The sequence below is a fragment of the Rhinolophus ferrumequinum genome, chromosome 14 (assembly GCF_004115265.2).
Source record: "Rhinolophus ferrumequinum isolate MPI-CBG mRhiFer1 chromosome 14, mRhiFer1_v1.p, whole genome shotgun sequence".
Taxonomy (NCBI): domain Eukaryota; kingdom Metazoa; phylum Chordata; class Mammalia; order Chiroptera; family Rhinolophidae; genus Rhinolophus; species Rhinolophus ferrumequinum.
The window spans coordinates 27,677,317-27,692,374 of NC_046297.1; the positions used below are offsets into that span (position 1 = coordinate 27,677,317).

The following is a 15,058-nucleotide window of genomic DNA, read 5'->3' on the forward strand; positions in this document are numbered from 1 at the left end:
AGATATAACTAACCCCTATTTTGTCAACACTTTTATTTTATATATAAAATTTCTCCCGAAATCTGAATGGTTTGTGCTCAACAGTATTTTTTATTTATTTATTTATTTTTTTATTCAGACATTTGGAGCTCTGAGAAAAAATTTAAACTATTTTTGGAAAATGACTTTATGATTAATTAGAAAAATTTAAGACAACACTCAGGAGGTAAAAATTGTAACTTCAAATCACAGTACCTTCATTTATTAGATGAAATGTGAGAGCAATCCAACTCTATTGAAGTTAATTAGATTTAGTTCTGGACTTAAATGGGAAAATTTGAGGTTTTCCCAGCAGGAATCTAATAATGTGACTCACCCTGTTTAAAACAGATGATAGACTTCCCCTTACACTTAGAATAAAAACCAGAATGCTTAACAAGCTTCTGTCACGTGGCCTCATTTTTCTTCTGCAGCTTCATCCTGTAACTTCACCACTCTGAGCACTAAGGAAGGTCAACATATATCGCCCTGTCTTCCAGGAAAGCATTTTTTTCTTTACTTTTAACCAGCTAAACTCCTACTCATATTTAAGATTTCAGCTGAAGTGCCCCACTCCTTTAACAACTCTTTACTTGAAGTAATTCAATTCTTTAGCACTGAATCATGGCTGTGATTTACATTTCTTTACATTGAAATTTCATCAATTTCTACTTTGCCACTAGAGTATAAAGACCCTGAGGTCAGGGCAGGGTTTCCTTTATCATCTTCTCTCCAACCTGTTCTTAGACCAGAGTGTGGCACAGGATCATGGTTTGGAGAATAACGAATTAATTGAGATCTATTATTCCAGTGTAAAATCAAGATTAGGAAAATAGAGGTGACATTCTAATATGCATCCCAGAAAATAATTAAAGCATACATTACTCAATTTTGTAATAGTATTTTTACAAACCATAGTTAATGTTACAGCTAGCCTTATAGGAACCAGATATAAAGTCCCATCTAAAATTATTTTGAGCAGGACTCTATACAACGATTTTGCTAGTATAACCCTGCAATTCATTCAAATGAACTACAGAATGTTTCTGATGATTGACAACCATGCCAAATAAATCTTTTCAATGCAATATGTATATATATATTTTTTTATTTCAATCAATCAATCAGTCATATTCTGGGCTCTGGAAGAAAAAAGATGCATAGACCCCACCATTATATATTCATTTAGAGTAAAGGAAATACTGGTAAACAGGTAATAACACAGTTATTAGAGTTAAGAGCCCAGTGAACAGGTATGGAAGAGGCAACTAAGGAAGATCACCTGAAAGAATATGGGCAACTATCCTTAATCTATTTGTATCCCACACTTAGCTGCCAAAATCACTTATTTTGGTTTTGTGGATGAAAAAGGGGTTCTCCAGAAAGTAACCTCACAGGGTGATCTGGTCATAAATTCCTAACTGGGCAGGTCATGTTGGGTAGTCACACCTCAGGCATATAACTTTTTAGTAAAAGGTTTACCTTTGCCTTAAGCAAGCCCTGCCCATAGTTTCTGTGCATCTAGGTTAACACAACTTGCTAATGACTCTTTCAAATCCTTCTTTCTAAAGCCTGACTACCTTCAAGAGAATACATAATCTTATTAACTATCCTGTAGTCCAGTCCCCACCTTGTCTTCTCCTACCTTTTTGTAATCTTCCTTCAATTCCCTCTTTAATTCCAAATGCATAAAAGAAACTGCAAACTGTCATTTCTCATCAAACGGTCTTTCAGCATTTTTCTAGTGTGTTGAGATCTTGCTTCCAGGTGTATCCTCTGTTCAACTCAAATAGATCATTATAAAAATTCTCTATAGGTTTGGATATTCTTACATTGACATTTTTAACAAAATTAATAATCTTTCCCACAAACTATATGATTGCCTTCATAAAAGTCCAAAATGGGAAATCTATAGAGAAAGAAAGACTAGTAGTTCCCTAGAGCTAAGACAGGAGGACAGGGAGATAAAGGAATAATAACTAACGGATATATATTTTTTCTGAGCTGCTGAACATATTGTAAAATAGAGTGAAATGATGATTGTACGTGTTGGAGCACAGGGCAGGCTGCCACAAGACATCTCATAATAGCATATTGATTATTTTGAATTAAAGTTACTTAAGAAACTACTCTTGCAAGAAGAAAACCCTGACCTCTCTGTCTCCTTAGGGTGAGACAAATCTCACATTTGTTAAGTGCCCTCCCTGCTTTTGAGATTTGAGAGACAACTTTATCACGAGTTAAAAGAATTTAGAGTTGAAAAGTTTGTATAAACAAATCTTGTACTACCTTTAGTAAGTTACTACCCAAACTCAAACTTTGTTTAGATTCTTCACTAAGAAATATCCAAACATTGCTTTGATTCCTTTGCAATGAACACTAACTTTCCTTGTCCTGTCAATTTATGACAAATTTATTGTTTCTTTGTCTAAAAAGTATAAAAAGTTACCTGGTCTGACCATTTGTGAGCCTCATTTTACTATCTGAGCATCATATTGTGATTCTCCCTTGAGCATGTATTAAATTGGTTTTTCTCCTGTTATTCTGGTCTTATGTCAATTTTATTGTAAATCTTGCCTTAAGTACTTAAGAAGATGTGTATGTGGGGGTGGGGGAGGATTCTCCCTCTCCTCTACACACACATGTCTATGAATATAATAAAAACCATTGAATTGTACCCTTTAAATGGGTAAATTGTATGGTTTGTGAATTATATCTCAATAAGCTATTTAATTAAAAAATAGTCTTTCAAATAATAATTTGTCAGTGATCTTAACTGATTTTTGGGACTAAATCATAATCTTCAATGTAAGCTTCATTACCTGCCTATTTCTATGGTGGTAGGTATTCAAGTCATCACGGGTGAAACAGATAAATCAGACTTAAGTAAAAAAAAAGCAGGGAGACAGAATGAGGAGAAATGCATGCAAATGTGTGTGTGTACTTATATCAATAGTTGATATTTAAAAAGTTTTGCCCTAAAATGATTAATAAATTAATGGCAGAAATTCATTACAGCTACAATGAAGGTGTACATTTTTAATTCGTAAATTTGACACTAATACTCAGCACTTCATATTAAGAAATCACTTGCTTGATCCTGGACATTTTAATCCATTTATTTTAGTTTTAAATAAACTTGATTGTAAATAACTTTGATAAGAAACATTATTTGTTTTTTCCCAAATAAAGTGTTTAGAGATAATTTAGTTTAGGTTTTATATCTGTATAGTTATTAAGAGAAAGGGCTTTGTCATCAGGTTTGCATGGGGTTGAGGCCCAGCTCTGCCACGTGTAGAGTGCCCCTGGAAGCTGTTAGAATGAGTTTTGTGTGAGCAAGAGTGACTCCATATTGAATGAGCAAGAGTAACTCCATTTTGGAAATGCACAAAGAACTTAGGAGACAAAGCCCAGGGAGCTGCCCAGTTGCCCTGGTAATTGGGTATAACCAGCTATACCTCCAAAGGTCTGCTACTGAAGATACGATGATGTCAGGGTTGTCAGCTGGCTGCCCCTATAAGGTAACATCAGGAAGGCACTCAGAACTGCATAAGAGCTGAGGACTTTTGCAGCTCAGAGAGCGGTCTCAATTGAGAAGTGACGACACTGTCACTCTGCTCTGCTCCAAGAACCCTCCACTTGGCTCTGCTCCACTCAGGCGGAACCTCTGCTGGATCAACCTGTAAGACCAGTCACCCTTCCTCGCTCCACCAGGAGTCTGATTGACTTTGGGACTGGTTCGTTACTCTATTTTACTAAATTATGGTACTACTCTGTATGCTTTTTACTGTTTGGTGTATTGATGATTAATGTTTGAGTAAAGAGCATATTGAAAGGCATTTAAGATCTTGTGTGCTGTGCGCTGTGCTTCGATCATGCCATGGCTACCATGGAGGCCTCAGTCAGTGCCAGGTAGATCCTGGGGGTCTGAGAGTCTGTCTATCAGGGGTTAGTTTCCTGACTTACAGGAAGAGACTGCAGCATAGACTGTGAGCCTAGTCATCATCAATGACAACTTAACTTCTTAATACTTAATCTCATTATTTGTAGAGGGATAACAATAATTAGTTATATACTTTGATGATAGTAAAAACCAAATAAAACAGAATATAAAGTATTTAACTCAGAATATGATGCTTAAAGATCAGTTAATAAATATTAGCAATTATTGTTCATATATGATAAAATTTTAATGGTAATAATAGTTATAATTTCATTTTTGATTGTTGCAAAGTTAAAGCTTCCACACAGAAATCACTTTTGATTGCAAATATTTCCTTGATGAACTTGGATAACTTATTGTTTACATTAGACAACTTGTCTATTAGAAAATACTCCATAAAATATTTTTCTATTAATAATATTTAAAACATCATTTCTCTAAAAGGTGATTTTTTTAAATGACAATGACCAGAGGTATTTAAAAATATGTACATGTATGGTTTTGTATTGTAAAAGATATGGAAGATAAAAAAATGTCTCACGTGGTAATCTGTATAAGAAGAATGAGGCAAAAATACAAAATATTGGGTCCAATGATGCAAAAATTTGGTAACTATTTGGTGTGTAGTGATAGAAACATTAATTTGTGTTTTAAAATGGTAAGTATCAGAATGATCCAGACAAGGAAGATGAGCACTTACAAGAAGGAGTCTACCAGGAGGGCCAGAGGGCAGGAGAGGTGTAAGGGAAATGAAGCAGAGCCCCAGAGATGGGAGCAAGAGTCAGAAAATGCCAATATGAATGGCGAAGAAACTTGAAGAATTAGACAGGATTCCAGAGGTCATGTGCAAAATCAATACAAATAGGGAAGTCCTTCAGGAAAACTGAGACTATATACCAGCTTGCCTGATGAATCTGAGCGTTTCAAAGAAGTAGTTTCAGTCTGAGAATAGAGAATAATATGTGATTACAAGTGGAAAGTTTAGTAATTCTTTTGTTCATTTTTTAGAGAATGACTATTGGGAGATTTAAAAATGAAAATACAAGAGCATGACACTTACTGAAGGGCAAACAAAACCAAAAACTAATACAAGAAAACACACACACACACACACACACACACACACACACACACAAGTTTGTGACTTCTGAGGGATGTTTTAATCAAGAATTGTCAGAAAAAAAAAAGAAAAAAAGCAAAGTTATAGTAGACATTGAAGCAGGGCCTGGTTGGGACCCCTGTAGTAAAGGCCTCGCTGCATCCCCAACCTCACGTTTCCTTGACCTATAGCTTAGTAACAGATTATCTTCATGCAACTTGAATTCAGATTGTGCCCTGTCCCAGGTCCCTGTTTTAGAAAATTATTCTGAAACTCATAATCGATAAATACCCTTAGGTACAATCTCTATTGTCTAGCATTCTTTCCAGGCTATTCCCATCATTGTTCCTGGGTTGCTGACACCACCAGAGAACCATGTTGCTGAAGGGAAAGTTCCATGCAGACCCCCAGAACCGTCATGTGTCCTCTGGAGGAACACCCAGAGTTTTCCTTCAATACCGTAAGACAGTCTGAGAATGTTAAGGCAGTTTTTGAAGGTGTTAACCTGCTGCCTTCTCCAATTACCTGTGCTCTAACAATAAATGCTTATCCTATAGCCTAACTCCTGTGTCAGTCTATTGGCTGAGTGGCGAAAAAAACACAAGCCCCAGTCTCGGTTGCCCTCTGGTTTCAATATAAGAATGGCTCTTATATAAGAAAAGTAACACAAGAGTAAAAATAAGAATAATAATTCTTATTTATTAAAAATAAGTCTAGGAAGACTGAGAACAGGTATGATATGAGTGCAGTGCAAAAACCCCTAGAAATGATTCATTACTAAGTTTCTGATCAGAAAGCATGGCAAGAATTTCTCGCTTCTTTGAGGTTGTAGAGTATGTGGATGAAAGGTCACTTAAAGACAATGAGGGTTGTGCCAGGGATCAGCATATGTACGCCATGACTCCAAATTTCATTTCATTGCACTCTGGTTCAGTTGCACATTTGTTCCTTCTAGATTTGTTAACTGCTGCAGTGAAAGAATAACTATAACATGAGACAAAAAAGCAAAGAAACAAGTTGTGATTCATGGATGTGCATAATCCCCAGCGGTAAACAACAATTTCTTTCATTTTTAGGAGCTGAAGACAATTCATTTAAACCAGAGGATGGGAAAACGGGAGCAAGAAAGTCAGCTTTGTGTGTGTCACTTTCTCTCTTCATGACATCTGCTTTACCATATGCTGCATCAGTACAAAACTGTTATGTGCTCAGATGTCCTTGGCTGTGTATGGGTGTGTGTATGTGTGTTTCTGTTTTTCATAATTTAGAATTAACATGTATATATAGGTAATTTTGGTCTCCACCTTTGCATGGTAAAATACTACCATTATAAAATGATGGGATTTTAGGAATGTATACTGTAAGTTTGTCTAAGAAGATAATTGTGTGATTTCTGTATTGAATCTCAGTGTAATTGATGTAAAAACACTTTTTAGATGACTGTGTTTCAAATTGAGGGTTTAGCATCTTTAGACATGATTCTAAAAATAATAACTATGATTCTCAAAGGAGAGTCTCAGAGTCTGTAAAAAAAAAAAATTCTTACAATGCAAACCAAAAAATTTCTTAAGGTGAAAAAAACAAAACAATAATAGGAAGGGAAGTAGACAAAATTTGAAAAGAAAGTGAATTAAAACTTACTTAAATTATATTTTTATCATTTAAATCTAATAAATATTTATTTCATTTACATTAAATATATTATTTCCTCTTAATCTTTGGGATATTAGGAAATTTTGAAGTGGAAACCCTCCTCAATGGGCACTGTCATGTCTGGCATTTGGCCTTCAAGGGAAGATGTCAAACTGAAGACCTAGAATTCAAGTGTAGAGATATATAACTGTCTCAGTCTCTAAGTCACCTACACATTTTTTTTTGTCACAGAAGTTTCAAAGTTATCTTATTAATAAGGCAAAGAAAAATAAAAGGGGTAAAGGATGACTTTTATTTCTTCACCCCTCCAGGGGAATCTCTGGCTGGAGAGAGTGTTTGGGAGAAAGAAGAGTGTTGTACATGGGCAGATGACATCAGGCTTAATTAATAGCTTCAGAGACATCATACTACTGAAGGATGTTAGTAAATAAAACACTAGAAGACATGCTATATAAAACGCTTCTCTCTGATGTTGGCTATCAACTTTTCTTTTGTAGCACTGACTGCCACATGAGACACCTGAGGAATTACTGCCATGTACAATGGTGAGAGTGGCAGGAAGATCCCAGAAGCCAAGATTTGTCAGGAGTATGGAGCATGATCAACTAGCCTAGACTTCTAATACCACATGTTAGGGTATTTTAGTATTTGCTGACCAAAAAGGACATCTTGTTATCTTTCAACCAATTTTTAAAAAAGAGTTTTAGGGAAGGTAAAACTGAAATAACAGCACTACATTTTCTGAGTACAGTAAAATTCAGGAACACCTATAGGAGTCTTAACTATATTGGTAAATGTCTTTTCAATTGTCTAACATATGCTTTTCCTTCTTTTATCGCTAGTTGAGATATTCATGGTTTTAAATAATAATTCCCACTATAACAAGCTCTAGTGTGTGTCAGTAGTAATTACTTAACTGAAACAAATAAGGATAAAATATATATTTATATATTATGTGCATAGTTATAGCTGACTGAAATTACTCCAGCAATAGAAACATAGGTAGATAAATAAATGATCAACATTAAAATAGTAATTCTGCATTTAACTTTGAATAATTTCTTAAACTGTTCATTTTATATATATAATTTATAATATAAAATATAAATCTAATTATGTTGTATAATATAACATATTATATAATATAATCATACTGTATAAAATATCAATATATAACTATTAATATAAAATAATATTAAAACATATATAACATATATATTTTAAATACATCTAAAGAAAATAGTACAAGTAGATAAACTCTGTGGTTTATCCAATTTACATGTGACAGAGCAAAGGAAAAAAGGATTTGTATAATAACATTGTAATTTAAAATAAATAATCATATTTTGAAATACATTAACAGAATAAAAGGTAGTTTAAAAAACAGTAAAGCAAAGGTCAGGGGTAAGTATTGAGAAAATTAAAATGGAAAGCTCTAAAAATAACTCTTCAGTATAAATAGGTGTAAGGATGACACTATATCTTCTATTTTGAGATTTAAACCTCTGGTGTAATTCGATTTGACAGTGTGGTTAGCTTGGGACTTTTTCAAAGATTTTCTTTTCTTTGCTTCTCAACCCTGAAACCAAACATTAATGACTCTGTTTACTATACATTTACTATGAATACCAGTTTCAATGGTTCTGTTTACTTTGGGCCCTGTGCACGCCTGGCCCAGTTACTTGGCAGAGGGATCCACTCCTGTCCCTGAGGCGGACTAACATCTGGGAAGCACCTTTCTTCTGACCAACTTCTTCTTTTCTTTGTTCTGCCTCTCCTTGCATGCCTATAAGATATTTTGGTGGTATTAAAAGCTATAAGGACTAACAATTGCCACCCCAATAAACTTTAATGAAAAAAAAAAGCTATAAGGCAGTCTTTGTGACAAGGAGTCCACTGTCTTCCCTTAATGCTAGCATTTTGGAATAAACGTGCTTTTCTCTCCACCAACCTTGCTTCTAGAATTTGGGCTTTCATGGTGCGAGCAGCCAGACCTTTTGCACGGTAACATAGGTAATATGCTATATAAAAATATTGATGTTTGTATTTCTAATTTGTTTGTGTCCTAAGAATTCTAATTTCCTTTTTAGTTAAAACTATTAAAATATGGCACCGATCACAATTCACATGCTATTTTTGTGGCCAATATTTTGAACAGAAAATGTAAACCTACTATAATTTTGAAAACTATTCTATTTCTTCAGTGTATAAACTTTTGCTGGATTGAAATAATTAAATTATTAAGCTGAAATGATTCATTTGGCAAAATTCTTCATGTTTTAAAAACAGTCTAGATTAAAATGTGGTATTTTAGTAAAAATACATAACAACATATTATTGGGTTTAAATTATAAATGAAAATAGAAAAAAGTAAAATAACATTTTCAGCTTGAAAAAAATGAACATCTATCAGAAATAGGGTCAGTGTGGGGTAGATGACAATGTTTATCTGAAATGAAACCAACTCTCACTATTTGATTTTGTTTACACTCAGTTTTTATTCTCTCATCATAGACTTCTTTTCTTAGTCATACTGAGGCAGGCAGCTAGACAGGAATTGGGTCATCAGCACAGCACGTCCTACGACCTGTGGAGAGTAACTGCCCAGAGACCTCCCCTTTTCACCCAAACCTTTCCCTTATCTGCTATAACCATTAACCACTATGAGGAAGCTAAAGGATATAAAATACCTGATTAAATTAGACCAGTCACTCATGCCTGCACAGTAAGGTTTGCAGTGACCTTCATTCCACCTAGCCCTCATTATACTATCATTATAATCTCATACCTATACCCGGATGTTCATTAATATCATTATAACAGACTGAATTATGGGAAGAAACATGCAAGTCTGTAAAGATGATGTGAAGTCTCCTGTCAATCATAAGTACCAATCAAGAGGCTCCACACCCAAGGAGGAAGAGCCCATTGTAGAAGAGAAATAAATAAAACTACCAAGTCCTCACCAGTCAGGGCGCTGAGCCACTCTTTTGCTCGGGTCTGCTCCTATCCCTTTGGAGTGTGGTTTTACTTCTAATAAACTGCTCTTTCACCCCTGCCATTTCGTGTCCCTCTCAATTCTTTGTTTAGGATACCAAAAACCTGGACTCCACACTGAGGGGAGTCCATGCTCTGGTAACAATGCCATTAAATCCTTTAGAGCAATCTCAACAAATATAGTGGTTAAAAATAAAAACAAACAAACCAACAAAAACTTGTCTATTGGATGATGGAATTCCCACAGCATAGTTTCCATAATAAATCCTATAACTTGTTCTGTATGTCTCCTGGGTCTTACTTGATGATAGATAAAGTGAGAATACAAATATATTTTAAACCTAACATTTTATGTAGTAATATTTTTATCACTTGACACCATGATACTATTCCACATTGATTAGTTTTCTGAGTCATTTTTGTAATGTTGACTAAAGCTGTAGTTCCAAAGATTGAGTTCCACTTTCTAAGCATACATAATTTGATCTGTGTTAAAATTTCATGAAATATATACTTGAGATGTATGATGTTCACCCTGCATAAGGAAAATGACTAACTAAACAATCAAGTTAAATTTCATTTATCTACGCAGAGGTATGGGTTTCTAAAAGGCATTCAAAGTCATTGAGTTAACCTTTCCAATATTTATATAATTTCCCATCCTTTCAAAGTTTCTGTTTTGCTTCAATGATGTAATTGCAGGTGTGGTACATCTTTAACAGTCAACAATATACAGAAAGAAACACCCATTAAAATTTAATAATAAATGGAAATAAACCGATATTATTATTTTTTACAATAAATCAGATGCAAAAGCATTAAGTCTATCCTATATACTTGGCAATGTAACATGAGATTTTATTGGTTTCTTAAATAAAAATGAAAATGAAACAAAAGAAAAAGATGAATAGACAACAATTAACAACTAACTAATAAGACATTATTAGCATAAAATTTATTCTTGCTCCATTCATTGACAGGTTAGTATTTCCTAATCTGGCTGCTTAGAGGAAGACATGCACTCTAAAACACCATATTTGGTATTTTAGATGAAACTAAATGAACTTAATGAGTTATATTCAATGGCAGCTAAGGTAAAATTTCCAAATATTTTTGTAAAATTTCTAAATCAAAAGGTGGCCATGGTTCTATGAGAACCTACCTAATTCACATCCAAGTCCAAATATTGAGAAGTTTGCTATAGCCATTCTTGTCTAATAATTAATCGGTCAAAAATTAAAATACATGAAAATGCAGCATTATAGCACAACCTCTGTAAGAATAGACTGGAAGGATAGGCTACCTTTATGCTTAATCCAAATCCTCCTACAGTTTGTCGTCTAATGGTCACCGTTCTTTCCTGAAAGACAGGATTTTAAAAGTGGTTAACATTTCCTAATACTATACTTACACAACATTTTCCTTCTTTAGGGTATATATATATGTATATATATATGAGGTCAGACAATTAAGTTTGAGAACTCATTCTAGAAAAAGTGCTACATACCTCATTGGTCACCTTCCAAGTACTCCCCTTGAGAAGCTATGCACTGAGGCTAGCGTCTAGTCCACCCTTCACATCAATTTTGGAACTCTTTCTGTAATGGCCATCAGAACTGTCCTCATATTATCTCTGATGTTCTGAATGTTATCAAAATATCTTCCTTTCAATATTTCTTATATCTCCGGGTAAAGAAAGAAGTCACTGGGGGCCAGATCAGGTGAGTAGTGAGGGTGTTTCAATACAGTAATTTGTTTAATGGCTAAAAACTCCCTCACAGACAGTGCTGTGTGAGCTGGTCCATTGTTGTGATGCAAGAGCCACAAATTGTTCAGGTCATCTAACTTTTTCACTCAGCCTTTTCAGCACTTCCAAATATTAAACTTGGTTAATTGCCCGTCCAGTTGGTACAAATTCATAATGAATAATTCTTCTGATATAAAAAAAGGATAGCAACATCCTTGCAACTAGTTTGTGAACTTAATTGTCACACCTCGCATGCATATGTGTGTGTGTGTGTGTGTGTGTGTGTGTGTGAGAGAGAGAGAGAGAGAGAGAGAGAGAGAGAGAGAGAGAGAGAGAGAGAGAATAGAGGCTTCAATCTTGCAATAAATGGAGGGCTTTGTAATTTTAAAAACAAAGGTTAGTAATTTATTGGTCAAGGTGAAAGGGATAGTGCTGTTATTAAACAGCCCAAGTTTTAAAAAAAAAACAATGATTTTTTTGGATGTATTTTGGAATCAACTTTTAAAAGATTTTTATTAAAATATAGCTAACATACAATATTATATTAGTTTCAGGTGTACCCCATAGTTATTCAATATTTATATACCTAAAGAAGTGATCACCATGATAAGTCCAGCAGTCATCTGACACTATACCATGTTGTCACAATATTATTGACTATATTCTTTATGCTGTACGTGAATTATTTGTTTTGCAACTGGAAATTTGAACCTTTATTCACCTTTACCTTTTCCCCACCTTTTCAAAATTTTCAATTACAGTTGACATTCAATATGGTTTTATATTGATTTTAGATAGAAAGCATAGTGGTTAAACATTTATATAATTTAAGAAGTGATCCTACTGAGTAGTCTAGTATGCACCTGGCACTTTTCATAATTACTATATTATTGACTATTCTCCCTATGCTTTATTTGACATGCCCATGCCCATGCAACTACTAATTAATACTTATTTTCCTTTCACCTTTTCCATGCAGCCCCCTAACCTCCTCCTCATCTTTCACCCTGATAAATATAGTACCCATCTGACACCATACATAGTTACAATATTATTGACTATATTCCTAATGCTATACTTTACATCCCCATAAGTACTTTGTAACAACCAATTTTACTTCTTAATACCTCTCCTTTTCACCCACCTACCCAAATACCCTCTTATCAACAACCATCAAAATGTTTTCTGCCTCTACGATTTTGTTTCTGTTTTATTTGTTTATTGTGTTCTTTAGATTCCTCATACAAGCAATATTACATTGCATCTCCCTAACATACTCCATTCAACAGAATACCCACCAGGTCCTTTCATGCTGCTGCGGATGGCAAAAACACATTCACTACATGGCTGAGCAATATTCCATTGTATATATGTGCCACCCACTGTTCATCCCATCATCCATCAACGGGCACCCAGGCTACCTCTACATATTGCCACTGTAAACAATGCTGCAAAAAAAAAAAATATATATATATATATATATGTATGACACATCCCCTCGAAATAGCATTTTGAGTTTCTTCTGATAAATACTCTGAAGTGGGATTACTGGGTCCTTCTTTGTCTCTTGTTATAGCCTTTGTTTAAAATCTGTTTAGTCTGGTATAAGTATTGTTACCAGAATTTTGTTTCCATTTTCATGAAATATCTTTTTTCCTTCCCTTTGCTTTTTCAGTCTGTGTGTGTCTTTCAATCTGAAGTGAGTCTCTTATAAATAGCCTATGTAAGGGTTTTGTTTTCTTATCCATTCAGTCACCCTATTACATTGCAGCATGTAATCTATTTACATTTAAAGTAATTGTTGATAGATTTATAGTTATTGCCATTTTGTTATTCATATTTTTTGTGTGTGTGTCTTAAAGCAGTTCTATGATTCTTTGAAACACTAGTTTAGTGATGATGAACTCCTTTAACTTTTTCTTGTATGTGAAGCTGTTTATCTGTCCTTCGTTTCGAAGTGATAGCTGTGTTATAAAGTAATCTTGGTCTTTGCTTTTCATAATTCTGAATATTTCATGCCAATCCCTTCTGGCCGGCAGTTTCTATTGAGAAATCAGCTGATAGTCTTATGGGAGCTCCCTTGTAGCTAACTAATTGCTTTTCTCTTGCTGCTTTCAAGATTTTTTCAATGTCTTTAAACTTTGGCACTTCAAATATGATGTGTCTTTGTGTGGGTCTCTTTGGAATCATCTTGTTTGGGACTCTGCTTTCTGAGATTGTATGTCTTTTTTTTTTTGCAGGTTAGGGCAGTTTTCCCATTATTATTTTTTAAAATAGGTTTTCAATCCTCTGCTCTCTATTTTCTCCTGGTACTCCTATAAGGGTAATGTTGTTACAGTTGATGTCCCAGAAGCCCCTTAAAGTATCTTCAGTTTTTGGTTCTTTTTTCTTTCTTTTGTTCTGATTGGGTGTTTCTGCTAGTCTTCTAAATCCCTGATTTGATTCTCTGCCTCATCTAATCTACTAATGATTCCCTCTAATATGGTCTTCATTTCAATTACTGTATTCTTTATTTCTGACTGGTTCTTTGTTACATCTTCTGTCTCCATTTTTATATTTTCTATCTCTTTGTTGAAGTTCTCCCTGAGATCATTGAGCATCTTTATAATTGGTGTTTTGACCTCTGTGTCCAGTAGATTTCTTGTCTCCATTTTGTTTAGTTCATTTACTGAGCTTTGTTTTGTTTCTTCATTTGGCACATGTTTCTTTGTTTCCCCATTTTAGCTGCCTCCTTGTGTTTGTTTTTATGTATTAGATAGGGCTACTATGCCTCCTGGTTTAATAGAGTGGCCTCATGTAGTAGGTGTCCTGTGGGGTCCAGTGACACAGTTGCCTTGGACACCTGAGCCAGGTGCTGCAAATGCATGTCCCTTGTGTGGGTTGTGTTTGCGCTCCTATTGTAGTTGAGCCTTGGTTGCTGTTTGCATGTCAATTGGGGGCTTGACCCTCAGACTGATTGGTTGTGAGGACTGGTCCTGACTACAGTAGGGGAGCTGCCATGTAGGGGCTGACCCTATGGAGCAGAATTTGGCTTTAGCAGGGCTCTGGTGATTGCCCAGTCTGCCCTTTGGGTGTGTCATCCTTGGAGGCAGCTGTGTGATGCTCTGGCTCAGTCAGAATCTGGCCATTGGCTGTGCCATCTTTCAGGCCTCCTGGAAGGGGCCCAGCTGCAGACCAAGTTCAGCTACAGTCTTTTCCCTGCCTAGGGCCACCTGGCATGAGTCACAAAGCAATCCAAAGATGGCTAGCACATGAGCTAGGCTTGGAAGTACCTGGAGAGTCCAAGCTGCAAACAGAGGCTACCTGACACTATGCCAGATTTAGGGTTGCTCAACAAGTGGTATAAGACACACAGAAACCAGATGGTGCTTGTTTGGGTTTTGTGAATCTTTGAGAGATTATAAAAAAATTCTGCAGTATGAACCAAGATAGGCCATTCATTAAGAAAAGTCGCTGGAAGTGGATTTGGATGTACCTGAAGGTTGGATGGGACAGGGTCTCAGGGAATCACCAGGGAAGGGAAAGCAAAAGGTGTTAGTTAAGTTGATGGGGACTCAAATGTGGTGTCTGCCTGCAACTGCATGCCAGGAGGGGGGAAGTC

The 15,058-nt window shown here is 35.3% G+C and overlaps 1 protein-coding gene across 2 annotated transcripts in view; it reads right to left on the reverse strand.

Annotated features, from left to right (window-relative positions):
• SNTG1 (syntrophin gamma 1) overlaps positions 1 to 15,058 on the reverse strand; it is a 468,529-nt gene that overhangs the window by 381,624 nt on the left and 71,847 nt on the right. Inside the window, exon 4 of one of the 2 annotated variants that reach the window (XM_033126632.1) lies at positions 11,014 to 11,070. The exons of the other annotated variant lie outside the window; for it this stretch is intronic. Coding sequence (XP_032982523.1) covers positions 11,014 to 11,070 — 57 coding nt within the window. The remainder of the gene's footprint in view (positions 1 to 11,013; positions 11,071 to 15,058) is intronic. 2 annotated transcript variants of the gene reach the window in all.